General features: G+C 46.1%; 1 protein-coding gene across 2 annotated transcripts in view; it reads right to left on the reverse strand.

The window, feature by feature from the left end:
- The window catches only part of LOC144136757 (facilitated trehalose transporter Tret1-like), a 12,971-nt gene extending 1,541 nt beyond the window's left edge, over positions 1 to 11,430 (reverse strand). Inside the window, exons 1-3 of one of the 2 annotated variants that reach the window (XM_077669347.1) lie at positions 11,337 to 11,430; positions 5,937 to 6,179; positions 1 to 480 (exon numbers count right to left, since the gene is read on the reverse strand). The exon at positions 1 to 480 is cut by the window's left edge and continues 1,541 nt beyond it. In XM_077669347.1, coding sequence (XP_077525473.1) covers positions 1 to 480; positions 5,937 to 6,179; positions 11,337 to 11,343 — 730 coding nt within the window. In that variant the 5' untranslated portion in view covers positions 11,344 to 11,430. The remainder of the gene's footprint in view (positions 481 to 5,936; positions 6,180 to 11,336) is intronic. The other variant, XM_077669348.1, reaches the window with a different exon arrangement.
- Between the last annotated feature and the right edge of the window lie 6,267 nt (positions 11,431 to 17,697).

Raw genomic sequence — 17,697 nt, forward strand, 5'->3', positions numbered from 1 at the left:
TCCCGGTAACATTCCCTGCGCTGGATTCTAAGGCGCCGAATTCGTCCTTGTTCAGCGGGCCGCGGTAGAACTGCATTGACTCAATGGCTTCTTTGTGGCGTCCCTTTTGTAGAAGCCACAACGGCGAGTCTAGCACATAGAAGAAGAACGCGGCGCCGCTGACGACAGCTGGGGCTAGGCTGGCGATTGCGAGCCACTTGTAATCCAGCCACTTGCCCATGACGTAACCGAGGAGAATTCCCAGTGAGACGAGAAAGTTGCAGCCTGTGTTCAGCACACCCCGCAGGCTGGTGGGAGCGACTTCAGCCATGAAGACTGCTGACCCTGCTGAGGCAATGGCCATGCCTCCACCCCCGAGGAAGCGCCCAGCGAATAGCAGTATTGTAAAATCCGCGAATGCCAGGCAAAGCCATCCAGCAGCGAACAGTACAGCGGCTATACATAGAGTGCGCTTGCGGCCGATGAGATTCAGCAGTTGCCCTGCAAAAAAAAAAAAAAATGAAAGGGAGTTGCTTGAATTAAGGGTGCTTATTGAAGCACACCCTGTTATACTATTAATACTGCTAAACGCGAGGAAAACTAAAGCTCACTATGAAAGATGGTATACCAGTGCTAAGACAGAAGGGATGAAGAAAGTAAACCTCAAAAACTTTGGACGAAGGAAGCAGGCGCCAGGAGCGTTCATTTCTAGGAGCTTGTTCCTTATCTTTTGGCTCTGGTGGCCATGCTTGTGTCAAAGCAGTGTGTATATTGTCTGCTTCTTTGGTCCCTTGTCGTTTCAGGCTAGAACCATGTTTCACTGCATGAAAAGCCGCCAACTTTCTCCGCTTTGTGCTCTAAGCGACCTCTACTCTCAAGAGCCAGCTTAAGAAACTACAGGGGCAAGAAGAAGGAAAAAATGGACAGCGGGCAGTTATTATTATTGTCCGTGGTGTTTTCTGGACTGGTTATAAAAGTGTGGCAAAGCAACCTGCACAGCAGCAAGTTTTTGAAAAGGAACCGCTCAGCTGTATTCCTATTGAACAACTTTCTTCTTAGAAAAGAAAAGATTCTTTGAGAATTAAATTTCGCTGAGCTTCCCACCGCGGTGGCTCAGTGGCTTTGGCGTTAAGAAGCTGGTCCCAAGGTCGTGGGATCGAATACTGGCCGCAACGACCTAATTTAGATGGAGGCGAAAATCAAGAACATTCGCATGCTATGTGAAGTCAAAGCACATTAAAGTTCCCCTGTCAAATAATCCGTAGCAATCCACCGTGGTGCCCGTTTTAGCACATGTGTTGAATCAGGACGTTAACCTCCACGTACCATGCCATACCATACCATACCATACCATGCCATGCCATACCATACCATACCATACCATACCATACCATACCATACCATACCATACCATACAATACCAGCGCCGCCGCGGTGGCTGAGTGGTTATGGCGCTCGGCTGAGGCCCGTAAGACACGGGTTCGATCCCGGTCGCGGCGGTCGAATTTCGATTGAGGTGAAATTCTAGAGGCCCGTGTACTGTGCGATGTCAGTGCACGTTAAAGAACCCCAGGTGATCAATATTTCCGGAGCCCTTCACTGCGACGTCTCTCATAGCCTGAGTCGCTTTGGGACGTTAAACCCCCGGCCATAAACCATACCATACTATACCATACCATACTGTACCATTAAAGATTCTTCATAAGAACGCTTTTATCTATATCTGTCCCCATTACAGACTCTCGTAGGGTAGGAACTTTGGGATAACGCTTCGTGGTCCCCTGGATGACGTATAGATTTCTCACTTAAATAGTTGTATGCCACGGTAGCACGCTACGGCTGTTGTCTATAGCTTTATATGATAGTAACGTACCGATTCATCGTGAGGCGGTACAACACACGTCCTGGCTTGTCTGTCTAAGCAGAATTTTGTCATAATCGCATGCATGTACAGTCACCTCGTTTTTTGAAATGATGAATGAATTGAATGTAATCGCATAGCTAAACATATTTCGTTGTTCCAATAGTTGTTTAGGCTTGCATAAAACACTGCGAGCTAAGATAGTGCAGCATAGCGTGGTCTGTGTTGCACCTTAGAATTCCACGTTTCAGTTTTCAAGAAAGTAGAGCAAGCATCCAAAGGCGCTCAAGCTGTCTCTGTGATGTTCAAGGCAGCAATTTTCTTGGTAGTTTTTTCTGTACACGATAACCAGAAACATTTCAGCCAGAACCTAATGAGTGCAATTACTACTACCCTGTTTAAGGGGGCAGGGGCGATGAAAAGGACTTGGGGAGTATGTGCAATACTGCCGCCGTTAAGCAATGCTAGGTCACAGGGATATGAGAATGCGATGTTCGAATCTTGTTCGGCCTTTTTTTAATGAATAAATGAACTTTATTTCTCCTTATAGAGAGTGGAGACTGGGACTAAAGGTACCAATGACCTGACGAAAGGCTCCAGCCCCCTACAGTAAACAATTTCGAGAGCAGTGATAACAGAAGGAAATACATTTAAAAGGTAAAAGTACAGAATTTACATAAGTACAAACATATTACACTTATAATACACATTACACAGCCACCATGCACACATAGCTCAAATGCACTCTATATATTCAATTTGTGAAAGGATATACGTACATAAAAACAAACAGAAAGGGAACAGAATGACACTGATCAAGAAAAGAAAACAACATCGGCTAGTAGCAATGCGGTTACCTCTTCTTTTGAAAGTATCCAAAGTACCCAATGAAGGGCTAAAATCTATAGTTCCTCAACCTTGTTTAATATTTCAGTTGGCTTATATAAAAATGTCTGCCTTCCATAATTTGTTCTTGTTTTCGGCTTGTGTCTGATGTTTCGCTGGAGAAGGTGCCGAGATGTATCTCGACTGGATGTTTTAGAGAATAATTTGTTTGTTTACTGTAAGCCGAAGCTTCTTATAATCAATTTTGTCTGCGCGAAGAAGTGAATAACGCTGGAATAAAGGGGCTGTTGCAAGATGTGCGTAACGGCCATGGTAATTGCTGTATATACGAATGATGCGTTTTTGTAAAAGAATTAACTTGTTGTATTTCGTTGTTGTTCCCCATAATAAGATCGCATCGCAGAGCTTTGAATAAAAAAGGGCATTGTATAACTGTTTCTTGAGCCAAAGAGGAATTAGGTGGGCTATTCTTTTAATAATACCTACGTATTTAGAAAGATCATTGCATAACCTGCTTATATGTGAACTCCACGATAAATTTTCGTCAAACCATACACCTAAGAAATGTTTGTATATAACGCGGGTAACTTCCGCGTCATTAAAATATAAATTAATGTCAATATGCATGTTTTGTTACGAGGCCTGAAGAAAATGTATGTTTTTTTGATGTATTGAGTTCAAGGTTGTTTTTGCTCAGCCATTCTGACAGACGATTTAGATAAGCATTTGCGCTGAAGGGAAGTTCGGAAGTGTCATTGGACGTAAAAAATACATTGGTATCATCGGCATACATTGCCAAGTCTGGGGAGTCAGGTATTCGTACAATGTCAATTACGTATATAAGGAACAATAATGGGCCCAGTTTTTCACTGTCAGCAGTGCCTCTACTCTTCTGCATATGGGCAGCACATAAGCAACGTGAAAGTGCACTGGACCTAAAACAACCACTCTTGGATAAGCTGGCAGGTTGTGAACATTTAGCGCCATCTGAAAACTTTGGTGGCATCAAGAGCCCTCCCTACTAGAGGTCGTTTTTGAGTCGCTGGAAGCCATTATTCCAAGCGGCAGTCACTCTTAATTTTTATCTCCAGCAAGAACATCTTGTGGTGTGCACTGCTTATGCCCCGTACGGGATATGAAAATTCTCCAGGCCAGTTTTGCATCTTACGCCGGAAATCGCACCTTGTATATTTAACTTTTCTGGAAAGTTAACTAAAAGCGGATTTAGCATTAAAAGGCGGCTGCTTTTTTCTTTTTTTTGGTGAGAGTGGTGGGCGGAGGGGCGTTGCCGTTTGTGCAATATAATTCTTTGACATTTTCGCCGAAAGCATGGGTTCAGCAATGTTGGTTTGGTTTATGGGCGTTTAACGTCCCAAAGCGACTCAGGCTTTGAGGGACGCCGTAGTGAAGGACTCCGGAAATTTAGACCACCTGGGGTTCTTTAATGTGTTCTGACATAGCACAGTACATGGACCTCTAGAATTTTTGCCTCCATCGAAGTTCAACCACCGCGGCCGGGATCGAACCCGCGTCTTTCGGGTCAGCAGCCAAGCGCCATAACCACTGAGCCACCACAGCGGCTCGAAGGTTAAGCAATGATTTAATATCTAAAATTTCGCTCTTGGGGGCGAGAGGTGGGCGAAGGCGCGGGGAGGGGGGGGGGTCATTAATAGCTTAGAGCACAAGATACTGTGCTGATATAGATTAACTTGTTGCCCGAAATCTATATATCTAAAAGGTGTACTACAGACATAACTAGTGTCGGCGTAGTTTCGAACTAAATACAAACATCCAAGAATCGTTGCTACAAAACAAACATCCAACATCGTACTTGGCTTTTAAACTTGTTTGGGAATAAAAAATCGTGACCCTTGCACACCTGAGGCTATAGGACCTTAAGCCTTCACAGTTTCCTTTGTCCTTGCGCACAGTTATTGCTTCTTTATTTTCCTCAAAATACCTTTTCCTATTTTTTTCCTAACCCGCCGCGGTGGCTCAGTGGTTAGGGCGCTCGACTACTGATCCGGAGTTCCCGGGTTCGAACCCGACCGCGGCGGCTGCGTTTTTATGGAGGAAAAACGCTAAGGCGCCCGTGTGCTGTGCGATATCAGTGCACGTTAAAGATCCCCAGGTGGTCGAAATTATTCCGGAGCCCTCCACTACGGCACCTCTTCTTCCTTTCTTCTTTCACTCCCTCCTTTATCCCTTCCCTTACGGCGCGGTTCAGGTGTCCAACGATATATGAGACAGATACTGCGCCATTTCCTTTCCCCCAAAACCAATTATTATTATTATTATCACACGAACGGGGCCGTAAGGGAAGGAAAATGAAATGAAAATTGGTTTTAAGGAAAGGAAATGACGCCTGTCTCACAATTCTCGCTGGACACCCGTACAGCGCCGTAAGGGGAGGAAATCTCCTCCCTTACGGCGCGGTTGAAGTGTCCACCGAGATGCGCCATTTTTCGCTCACGGTCAACGCCGCTGACGACACCGGCTTTTCTGCGACACGAGCTCCTTAACGCTGTCGCGTTAATAATGCACAAAACCTCCTGCTTTGCACTAGACAGTAACTTCGTCCTGCTCGCCTTTGGTGCCACAAAATTGTTTTAATTTCTACATTACTAATGGTGCCGAAAATAAAGCTAAGCTTCAGAATCTTAGACTTTCTTCATGTGAATTCTGTACTATACAAGATGATTTAGGGTGGTGCGGACATCAACGTTCGGGGAGAGAGACTCTTTAATGAAGAAAACAGAGAATTTAGCCGGCGTTTCAATATCGCTGGCATGCTACTCTGCGTAGGGAGGGAATTTGGGAGATAAATACTGTAGGAGAGCAGCGTGGAAGTGGAGGAAGAAAAACGAAGATAAAATGCAGCCATGAAATGGGTACTAAGGATGCAGTGGCGAGTATTGATGTTCGGATTTGTAACCCAAGAGGTTGATAGGGACGAACCCCATATGTACATGGCAGGAGTTTTACTATTCCGTGCTAACCTAACTGCGGCAACAACTTGGCCCATGTGCTATCGTACCAAGGGGACGATCGATGACAAAAATTTCGCGTCCTCCACATTATGAATTGCTAGTCTGCATTATTAGTATTAACTGGAACCCGAAAACGGAGCTAGCAGGGAAGGTGCTGTTCCTACGAAATCGAGCGCATGCCCTGATTTTTAATATCAGCTTTTTTTACAGAAAAAAATATTCGGCTGTTGAGATCAATATTTTCAAATGCCTATACGCACCAGACAAGATCCCGCCGATGAAGCCACCGGCCATCAGAAGGGAACCGAACCAGGCAGCATCGTGCTCGCTGATGCCCATCTTGCGTCGGATGTCGGGAAGCGCGGATGACGAGTAGGACATCACGAGCCCTACTGACAGCGTGGCCATATACGTGGACGCCACTGCCAGGTAGAGTCGGCGCCGGCCATCCGCTGCGCTGCCCACACAGGCATCCACCGCGTTTGTGACGTCATATACCGGCACTGCAAGTACGCGGTCACCAATAATTGCAGTGAGACGCGCGGCTTCTCCGTTCAAAGGTGCAGTACCAATCATGTTCAGAAACTCGAACTGCCTCACACAATAATAATTGTTCTTTTTTTTGGGGGGGGGGGGAAGGAAATGGCGCAGTACCTGTCTCATATATCATTGGACACCTGACCCACGCCGTAAGGGAAGGGATAAAGGAGGGAGTGAAAGTGCCGTAGTGGAGGGCTCCGGAATAATTTCGACCACCTGGGGATCTTTAACGTGCACTGACATCGCACAGCACACGAGCGCCTTAGCGTTTTTCCTCCATAAAAACGCAGCCGCCGCAGTCGGGTTAGAACCCGGGAACTCCGGATCAGTAGTCGAGCGCCCTAACCACTGAGCCACCGCGGCGGGGACAATGTATTGAGCGTGCAGGTCTCGACGGCGAATCTTTCTTTGCTAGCGGGTGCTTGATGAAATGTTTAAACGCGACAGTACAAGAGTCAAGGCTCATGGGGATTCATGACATCTGGCGCCATAGTGCTCGGTACTGTGGAGCTCAGTTCAGCCGACGCACGCTGTTAGCCGGGATGTTTAGAATTGAACGTATATGATGGTGTGAGTGTCTGCAAAAGCCGGAACGCGTGTCAATACGTTTTAGTCTAAAGCAACCTGGATTTTAGCCGCACATATTCATGCTGGTAGCTGGCGAGGCTATATCTTTTGCTCCAATATGTTGGCACGGATATGTTCGAAGGTTGTTTCCTTCGACCTCACTGTGGGCGACAGCTGGAGTTATTGCCATTTTTGCACAGATGGAAATGAACAACACACGAGCACACAAGGTGCTTTCACACGAGCCTTGCCACACTTCAGTCAAGCTCGATTTCAGGGTGTGGAGGAACAGAAAGTGGTTAATTATTTGAGGTCTCTTGTGCATTACTGAAGAGCTACTTAGCTTTCTTAGCGTCTCTTAACTTTTGTGTCCTCACCGCGGCTGCGCGCACGTACCGATAAATGTAGTTTTTTCAGCCTACGACGAGAGCTAAGCAAGATCTGCGTGTGAAGAAAACAATGTTGGTGCCGCACGTTTATCCACGAAAAAACAAACAAATTTGAGAACAAGGATTTAACTGTTCGTTGTATTTACTTATGTTTGGTAAGGATTATGGTGCGCAGAAAGCAACGTATATAAATGGCCTTCTAAGAGAACACCGCCACAATGTGCACAAGGTGGTCAGTGGTCACAGTGGTCAGTACAGCAGGATCGTATAGATGCGAGCTCTCTTTTCAAGGAAACCAAGGAGCTAAGAAAGAATTGCAGTTATTTTACGGGGAAATTATAGCAGCTGCTGAAGAGACGCGGCAAATATACGCATGCGTCAACTTTTCTTTTGTGTCACTGTCTTCAACGGAGCTATATTTTGAGACCGCTGCATTAATATCAGTATTGTTTGGTTTGTAACCGTGTTCTAAGCAGGGATTTGTAGTTGCTTGGAGAGGAAGGTATGGTCACCATAAAGTAAACACCAGTTCTTTCATGAATACCAATTTCGCTGCTTTAATATACGGCTTAGAGAAAGGTTGGTAGCTTTCGTGCTTAGTTTTTATAGGAACAAAAAACAACAACAAAGAAGGCTCATAGGCCGCCTTGCGCATACCTGTGGCGCACCTTCATTATAATACGCTAACCCGCGCTAACTCGATGCATTCTGAAGTTTCTTATTGCGCTGTTATCAGTGCTCTCGAACTGAATGGTAATCTGGTTAAGAATTGCAGGTGCTCAAACAATGACCTCAGGAGGGGGCTGTGCATTTTCAGAAATTATCTCCTGACACTGAAGGGTTTCGGTTATTGCCCCTTCGTGTCGAGCAGCGCGATAGGAAAGCGTGATAGCTGTAAGGCTAGCAATGCATTTTGTCTTTCAGCAGACAATAGAACGAAATGATCGTTGTTGTGTATACCGGAGGCCTGAAACTAAAGTAATGCACGACCAGCAGCGGTTTCGCTTTGTTGCGCGTGAAAAACGGCCGCAGCTGCCAGCAGCAGTTGACAGAACCTCCTCAACCAATGGCGCATGAGCGCTCATATGAAGACATGCACGCGAAGTCGGAATGATGTCTCGGGACACGCTGAAAATTCTGGGTGGTGCTCATTACAGCAATTTCATGCGACTGTATTGCATCATGAAAGCTCAAATTGATTCGCGCGCACCGAATAATCCGATGACCATTTTGAATTCTGGCTTCTGTTCAATCTGCTCCCAAGCAACAAATATACCTACATGCGCAAGCTTTTTCAGCCAAACGACTTCATTGGGGAGTGCATGCTGAAAAAGGGAGATTAACTGCTTTATTCACTAGTGTGGTGCAAATCTGCAGCATGCTAGGAAGACACTAAATGCAGTTGAACAAGGCACCCTAGGAAAAATGTATTAATACAATAAGGGAGACACTACTAATTAGCATCCACCCAAATGCAGCCATAAGAATGCTTAGGCAAGGTATAAGCTATAGAGATTGCGCAGAAAATCCGCAGTTGAAGAAAAATTCGTACTGGTAGAGGGGTCGAACCAGGGACAACGGCCTCAACAATGCAGTCGCTCTTCCGACTGTGCTAACCGGGACTTCAAGCGTGTCGTAGAGCGAGAGCGGTTTAATCAACAACTCGAAATGCCAATGGGGCTGGTCCCATATTTAGTGGCATCCCCTAAGCGGAAGTAGATTTGTAATAAGGAGTAATTACTCTGCAGATTTTGTGCAGCGCAGATCTAAAGGCTACTGTGATGGAAAGAGCGTCTGGGGCAACGAGTGATTTGCGCCGTACATGATACCTTGCTTTGAAGGACTGAGTACACCTTATAATTATTCTTATCGGTAAAAAATGGTTCTCTGCATCTTATTGGCTATGCTGATGTTTGTTCTCTGCATCTTATTGGCTATGCTGATGTTTGTTTCGCAACAGAAGACGCATTTATAGGCTAGAACATTATATTTACAAATATTCCCTACAGTCGATTCAAACACGTACGCACTTACCGAAAAGCACGTGTTGGCAGCCCTTTGAAGTGAATAGCGGTGTAGCGTGGCCTCTGAGACCCGCTACTTCGGCTCGGAAATGACGCATGCATTCTACTTGCGAAATTATGCAGTGATGGCGACACCTGCATTTCATTTTTTTAATCTTTTCTAGCTTGTAAAATCTCCATTTTGGGTGAGAGTGGTATTTTTGAGTTGAAAGCCTGTTACTCTGTCGATACCGGCCGACTTCAATTTGTCCTGTTTGGACGTAATAGAAAGACTAATGGTGCTACAGAAATAGCTGACACGCGAAAGTGCTCATGTCCTTCAATCAATGTGAAAAAAGGAAAGCGTCAGCGACTGTACCGTTATCAAAAATTCGTTGCACACGTTCTATCTACGGCTTATAGCCTTTACTGCCTTCTTATATATATTTACTTTTTGTGGTTATAGCCTGTAGGCTGTGTACAGACAAAAGTTTATCTCGAGTATATTAAACTTTTCCACACAGATGGTTTATAGCGCGCAATAACAAAAGTCGATTGGTAGTGTATTAGATGTCTGCCTGCAGATAATTTATAGTTTAAAGCTGTATAGGAGTTTTTGCACTTCTCTCTCTTAAACATAATCGATGAACCTTGCAGCGGCTGCAGCGGCAGATATGACCTTTAAAGCGCTCGAATATTCTCCAGATTTTTTCTGAGCTGCCCAGCTCACATTTGTATAGAAATGTTGAACTTACTGTAGGCAACGGGTATTATTAACGCCCTTCGCCGCAGTTGGCAACTGAGTGAATACTAACAGTGATATATGCTTGTTGGTACACTGGTCGTCGGCACTAAAAAATAATAATAAATTGCGGAAGGATCAGACGCCTGATGCGAAAATTTTCAAAATTAGCTCGATTTTTCCATAATGGTTAGTTTGATGCTTTTGCTCTAATGAATGCTTTTATTCTAAGACGAGGCTGCACACACGCGGTAAAATGTTTCTGGACGGTGGAGGGGAGTGAAAGGTTCTTTTGAAGTCTGGAGGTGGAGTGAGTGGAAGAGAGTGGTTCTAAAACGGCGGTGAGTGGGTGGACAGCCTCCTATAGCGCCACCTTGTAGCGGCCGTAGCGGCACTCTCGAAAAGAAGGAAGAACGGGAAGCCCGAGTCGCGAAAAAAAAAAGCCACCCGATTCTTGGCCGATACCTTAGTGCGGGTATGTGCCATCCTTTGATAGACTAAAGACAACAACAACGACCTTAACCAAGGCCCGACGCTGCCGCCACCGCTCCGCTGCTGACACTTCTTCGAGAGCCCTGAATAAATGGCGAGCCCTGGGCGACCTTCACATTGTGGTGACCTCGGACTGCTCGAACGTCCTCCCAACCGAAGAGCCCCAGCTGTACCTTCGAGTTCCGGCCTCGCCATGGACCTACCGCAAGATGATTGGCGCCCGATCCCGCCCCAGGACCTGTCCCGAGTACAGCTGTGGCCATTCCGCCCGCACGGCCCCATTGCTTGGTTCGCGCAAGTGGAGGCCCAGCTATACGTCAACGGCGTGTCGTCCCAGCTTTGGCGGTTCATCCTCGTCAAGTGACAGCTGCCCGCCAACGTCTTTGACCAGCTCGACCTTCCGCCTCAGGACGACCACCTGTTCGATGGATTGAAGGACGCATTTTTCCGCTTGCCAAGACTTGTGTGACTTGCTAAGAGAACGCAGAGAAGGTTGCACCAAGCTGGCGGTATGGCGTACATTAAACGTTTAATTAGTCACCACTCAGTGTACGTACGTTAATGTCCCTGTCTTTTCTGGCGCCTGCAGGAAGTAAAGCAGATGCGCTTTACAGCCGTACTCAACACAATATTCGTACGCGCACAGACTTTTAAGAGCGTGAGTGGCGAATGCATTTTACGTTGTTTAATCAGTGTGTTTAAAGCATGCCTATATTAATAACCGGGATATGAAAACGGCGCCGGGGCTTACTGGTCAGTACCATGTGGGACCTTGGTCACTCCCCTGTCCTGCTGCGATAACGCCCAGTATAGCATATGGCGATTGCTTCAGTGAGCGAAAGCCTGAGTATCGACACTTCGAGGAGCGTTTGTTGATTGAACAGGGCTAACTGCAATCGGCTGGAAGTACTGACTCCGCTGACTTACCACTCATTCCAGTTTCTTTCGGTTCCCTCGTTGTAATTGCTGCGGTCGAACTGTCAGGCGTTGTTTCCACAGGCGCTACCAGAAAGCTCTGGTGCGCAATGATGCTTCTCTTCGCTTTTCCGCGCATTCAGGAGGCGATTGACGTCACAGAGACAAAAATTATAATGAAAAAAAACGGCTAGACACCTGATGCCAAACAGATCGATTGTCTGGATGACAGAGAGTCTCCTATTATGCCTGCATTCTTTTAGCTCCGGATATAGCCACTTGCTGACGCCAGCAGTGAAAGTTAGCGCATTTCAAATAAAAGGTTAACGAGTTCGCATCCCTGTCTGTGTCGGAGAGCGCTGTTCGAGAAATCTCAGAGGCATGTTGTACGATTGAGGGCACCTGGTTCCTATTGCAGTAAAATAGCAAGGAGAGCGTTGTCTTCTGGTTTTGCTATTTCAGTGAAGCCCTTCTGGTGTGAAAACTTTTACACTTCAGAAGAAAAAGAAATTTGTTAGGAATTCCTTAGAAAAATACAACATTGATTAAAATTATCAACCTGCCTTAATTTTGACTCAGCACCGAAAGTCACGCGCATGCGCACACTCAAGTCGAATCAAGAAATCAATAAAAATAAATAAAAATCCTTCTATTACCGGCGGTTGAGGTGATGTGCTCGTTGAAACCTTGCGTTGTTTTTCTGGAATCGATAGCTATTGCCGTGTGTGATATTGCGACCCGCATTCTACAGTTCTGGAAGCTGCAAATATGACGGCTCGCGGTGAAATGCAGTTTGAACAATACTGTAAAGATTTGGTCGTCCATGGTGAGAAAAAACAAAAGGTATTTATATTTTTTTTTGTATGATATTTGTGCACTTGTGTAATGTACGTGATACGCAAGATATTGTAGTGCTAAAGAAAGTTCTGGTGGGTGCTTATTTACTGTAATACCGATTTATTTTGGAAGGAAATGCTCATTTATGCGGCACTATTACAGGTGTCGTTCACGGCTGTAACTTTTTACAAGAAGACACGTACTGAAATGAGGTTTTGAAATGCTTTGAGTCATAAGTGATTTTTGGTTTATGTCGCCCGCCAAAAGGAGTTACAAATATACAGAGAAAATTTCTTTTGCAATATTGGCACTAGTGCGCTAAAATTGTTGGCTGCAGCGGATTTATTATTGATTAGCTGGATAATAGCAAGGCACTTAACACATGACTTAGTTGTTCGGAAGTATTGGCTTAACACTACCTATCTGCCAACTGCACAAACCTCGACTCATCCTAATTATACCTACGTATTTCGAAAATTACCAATGCTGAGGTAGAAGCTGTAGCGATTTCTTCCGACTTCAGGGACCGTCTCGCCATATTTTTAGCTGTCAAACAATCCAGGAAAAAGCAGGAGCTTGTGTTTCAACGTGCCATATTTCGTAGAGTACCTCAATAACTTTTGTCAGAAAATAATTCATGCGTGTTGGACTGCGGTATTGTGCTCAAATAATGCAAGTGTTGCATTCGTGTTTTGTTCAGAATTAAAAAAAAATTGATGGGAACTTCTCACGGTGCATTTACCGCACACCTAGAAAAATCAAAAAACCATGGAGCGCTAAAGAACTACTTACAAAACAAATTAGTGTATGTGCGAGCATTTTCTTTCCATACGTAACCCTGAACTTTTTAATAACTTTAAAATTTGAAATAACAGTAAAAAAATTTTCGGTTGCAAAGAGCTTGATGACTATTATACCATATCGTTCATGGCATAGACGTGATAATAGGAATGTGTTTTTCCACTATATTTGATTTCCTATAGCCGAAAACATGTCTCATTTACATTGAGAAACGCTCATTGAAGTTAGTAAGAAATACGTCAGTGAAATCACGACATGAATTGTTTATTGGTTCAAAATTAGCTTTCGCATAGGCGCCCGTTATATTGTGTATTTTTTGTATTTTTTTTTGTAATTTGCGATATTAGAAAAGAGTAAAAAATGGTCATTAATGCCTGGGAGACAATAGTTACCAGAAACACGGTCACGCCTAGTTGTTGACAATAAATAAAGGGTTTTTGCCGAGGTAGGTGTGGTTCTAAGTAGCCTGAGTGCTTAGCTGAGAGAATGCAAACGCAGAACGCAAATCTCAACACTCATGTGCTTGAGAAGAAAAGGCTGACATAAAAGTAGGTTCAGAGTTTCACAGTCTCAAGAAATAGGTTAAAATCGTCAACTAAGAGCACGGCAGATGAAGGAAAACACGAAAGCATTTCGTTACTGCTGTCATGAAGTTCCTGGACAGAAGCAAAGCGGATGAAGGCTCACGATAACAAGCGCTGGGAACCATTTCTTTGTGAGTAATGGTTAAAGACAACGGTAAGACTTTCACATTAGAGGTTAATGCACAAAAACGGAATGTTTGTGTACATAGCAAAAAGGACGTCGCCTCCATGAGCCGTTCAGGCACCTAGATACACAAAGAGAGGTATGCATCTTGGCAGATTTAAAAACCTTCAACATTTGCATAAATGCAAGCTGCTCTCAAAGCGATCAGATCAGCTGAAAATTTATCGATTACGAATGATAAATTATGTTTGTTTAGTGCACTTCTAACATTGGTAAACACCACGGTCACATGCGAGCAGTTTGATTGCGCCCCACCCCTCGCGATTTCGTAGCTTGAAGTGGTGGAGTGGGAAGCAGAGACTGCACGCTGACGCGTAGCTCGATTTTCCCCATCTTATCGGAGATGGAATTAATAACGAAACATTGTAAGTACGAAATGTTTTTAGCTCCCGTTGTCTGCGAGGTGCGATGAGTCGTAGCGTCGACGTTGACGCTAAAACGGAGAGAAATCAAAACGGCGAACCTAAAGAGAACTTGGAGAAGCTTTGGGCCTACCCTATTAGTGAACGTCGCTGCACGCCGCCTTGGTTACGTGGTGAGAGGAGCGAGCGCAAGGTGCGATGCCCTGGCAACGTGCCATACGTAATCCGCGCGCCGGCGGTGACAGACTCCTTTGCTACCTAGAACAGCCAGTACGGCCATGGCGCCATCCATCGGCATGTGTTGCAACACCCTCTGAAAGGAGAGGACGGCGGAAAACAGACTGCGCTTCTGAGTCGTTCTGAATATTGACTACCTATTGGAACCTTTAGCTACCGTAAGGAGGTGTATGGCCCCGATGAGTTACGCGGTAATTACTACTGGCGGCAGACAGAAGCCGCTAGTTGCTGATGTCCGGAAGTTCTGGACTTACGTATCGCCACTCGACCGCGAACCCGTCCCACCGGATATCAGAGAAGAGACAACCGGCGACCTCGTCAAAGATGTCTCGGAGAACCTTACTCTGCACATGGCGCAACTATACGGTCTCCCGCCACCTTGATATTAAAGGAGTAGTAGTAGAGGTATGTGCTAGTTTATTATTAAAAATACAGAGAGGAAGGAAAATATGTTGCCAGCCACGGTAATTCCTATCTAATACCTTAAGCACCCGATCTGCTGTCGGCGGAAATAAAGGCGTTGGGAGTGGATATTAAGGAGAAGTGCAGAGGGAGCGATAGAGAGAAGGGACAGAAGAAGAGTCCTGCCGACGGGGAAAGACATAGCCTCCTCTTACACCATGGTCCTTCCATAGACAAAAAGCAGACAGCGATAGCGTGATCTTCTATGAATGTGAATGGTTCGTACCCAGACTGGTGCTTGACCGTGCGCTTGCCCGGATAGACGCTTACACCGCCAGAGGACTGGAGTACATATTGGGGGCCTAACGAAACTCTTCGACGATGTTGCACGTAATAACCTGGCTCGATTGCATATTCACCACCATCCTGAGAGAAAAGCGAGGTCCCACTGACTAGCAGCGTCGTAGAGTGTTGTGTTGGAAGCAAGAAAGGTGGGAAGTTTCCTTACTGTGAGTCTACAGGCCTATCAGTGTGGCTAGTGTGATGACCCGACCCTTCACTCTTGTAGTGAAGCCCTCCATGAGTGCTTGGATGGAGCGCTCAAGTGCATTGACGAAATTCTATACGGCTCGAGGACGTCTTCACCCTGAGCCAGACAATAGAGCTTGCTCAGGACGAGTCACTGGACCTGGTTGCGTGTTATCGCGACAGCGTTAAGGAGGTCGTGTGACAGAAAATCCTGCGTCATCATCGTTAACCGTGAGCGAAAAACACACAAAAAAAAATCCCTTGAAAACAACCTAGGCGCTACGTGGGCCACGTCGGTCACGTGACCTTGTGGCGTTATCACAACCTGCCCACCGGGATGTGACAAGCTGCGCACCGCCACAGGTGGCAGTTAAATTAATGATTGGTCGTTAGTAGTTGCTAGGAAGTGCAACCTGGGTCTCACACAGCACTTGTCATCATAGGGCAGTGGCGCGTCGCTTAAGCGCTGCACCACTGCGCCTGTAGTGGTAAGAGGACTCCCAGGAATCTACGAATGTTAAGTAGAGAATGACTAGTTATGCATATATGCTCATTAACACATTAGCTGTCGCGTCATACACTTAAGGCGGAGCTTAAGTGTCTCCTCGAATTTTTTTTCTTGCCGTCTCGAAAGCTTATGACAGGGTCCTACATGAGCTGATGCTGTACAGCATTCCGCCCTGCATATGCCACCAATCTGGTGTGTGCTTCTGCGACGACTCTCCTTAATTTAACCTTAGTCCTTAATTTAACTGTCACCTGCCAAGGTGGGCAGTTTGCTCCAAATGCAGTGGACAGGTTACGACCACGAAGCAAGGTTACGTGACCTAGGTTGCCCGTCTGCCTCCTAGGTTGGTTCTCGGGATTTTTTCGAGGATTTTTCGCTTACTGTCAATGACACCGACGATGCGATGCCGACAACGCCGATGCCGAAATTTATGCGACACGAGCTCCTTGATTCTATAGTGTTAGTTTGGTTTAGTTTATAGGGGTTTATAGGGTATAGCAAAACAATTCAGGCTATGAGAGACGCCGTAGTGAAGGACTCCGGAAATTTCGACCACCTGAGGTTCTTTAACGTGCACTGACATCGCACAGTACACGAGCCTCTAGAATTTCGCCTCCATCGAAATTCGACCGCCGCGGCCGGGATCAAACCCGCGTCTTTCGGGCCGGCAGCCGAGCGCCATAACCACTCAGCCACCGCGGCGGCTCTATAGTGTTAGTACGGCCTTTGTCCTGCAGTGGGCGTAGATAGACTGATGATGATGATGATGATTATGATGATTATGATCATCATAATCATCATCATCATTATGATGATGATGATGATACCTGGAGGATGCCGAGTCTGCCAGTGCCGGCGTGCCGGGTCCTCAAGTAAGGCTGTCTGTTCTCTCCACTACTGTACATGCTGTGCGTGTCAGGGCAAGAGCGAAACCTGCTCGATTCAGAACTGAGCTTCCTGTTCCGTTTCCTTTTTGAGGGGCTGCCTTACATAAAGTAAAGTTGAATGGCGCAACGGAAAGAACACAGGAAGACACAGAGACAGAAAGAGCGCCTACTACCAACTGAGTTTATTGCGGAAAACACCACCTTTATACGCCAGTACATTATCACCATCAGTGCATTATCATAGCCAGGACAAGCTAACACTAATGGCGATAATGTACTGGGGTATAAAGGTGGTGTTTTCGGCAATAAACTCAGTTGGTAGCAGGCGCTCTTTCTGTCTCTGTGTCTTCCTGCGTTCATTCCCTTGCGCTATTCAACTTTACGATGAACCAACTAGCCCAACAGCAATTACTTCGGCTACCTTAAACTCGGTTGCCGCCCGGCCCCGAGTGTGAGGTAGCCGAATGGTCGCTGATGATTTAGCGCTGCTGGCGGTGAACATTGCCGACTTTCAACGGCTGGTCAACTGGCCGGTCTTAGCCTAACACTGAACCACAGGAAATCCGCTTTACTTCAGTTCTCTGGCACGCCAGAAGTGGCTGCAGTGGTCCTGCCAGAAAACAAATCTATTCTATGAGCTAGCACGCACCTAATGTAATGACGTTCTCTCTTCATCGCCAGATCTCTAGAAAGAGCACGAGGAGTACCTCAGGCAAGCCTGTAGGACAGCCCATGCTATGCTGCGCCGCCGATCAGTGTGGGGATGTAAGAGATATCTCCTCATTTGCGATCTACGGAAAGCCATGCACGTACTACACTGACATTTGTCAACGCACTGGTGTGTATCTCGGCCAGTGCCAGAGCGTGGCTCCAGCGAGTGCAGCGCGAGGTGGGGCGAGTAGCACTGGGCTTCCACGGGCATGTGACAGCTGAGGTCGTCAAGGACGACTTTGGCTGGTCGTCTTTCGAGGTCCGAGAGACGAGCAGCAAGCGAGCCATTGAAGGTCGGGTTCGCCATGCGAGCGATCCAAGGTGGGCGTACC

Source organism: Amblyomma americanum, chromosome 6 (assembly GCF_052857255.1).
Source record: "Amblyomma americanum isolate KBUSLIRL-KWMA chromosome 6, ASM5285725v1, whole genome shotgun sequence".
NCBI classification, from domain to species: domain Eukaryota; kingdom Metazoa; phylum Arthropoda; class Arachnida; order Ixodida; family Ixodidae; genus Amblyomma; species Amblyomma americanum.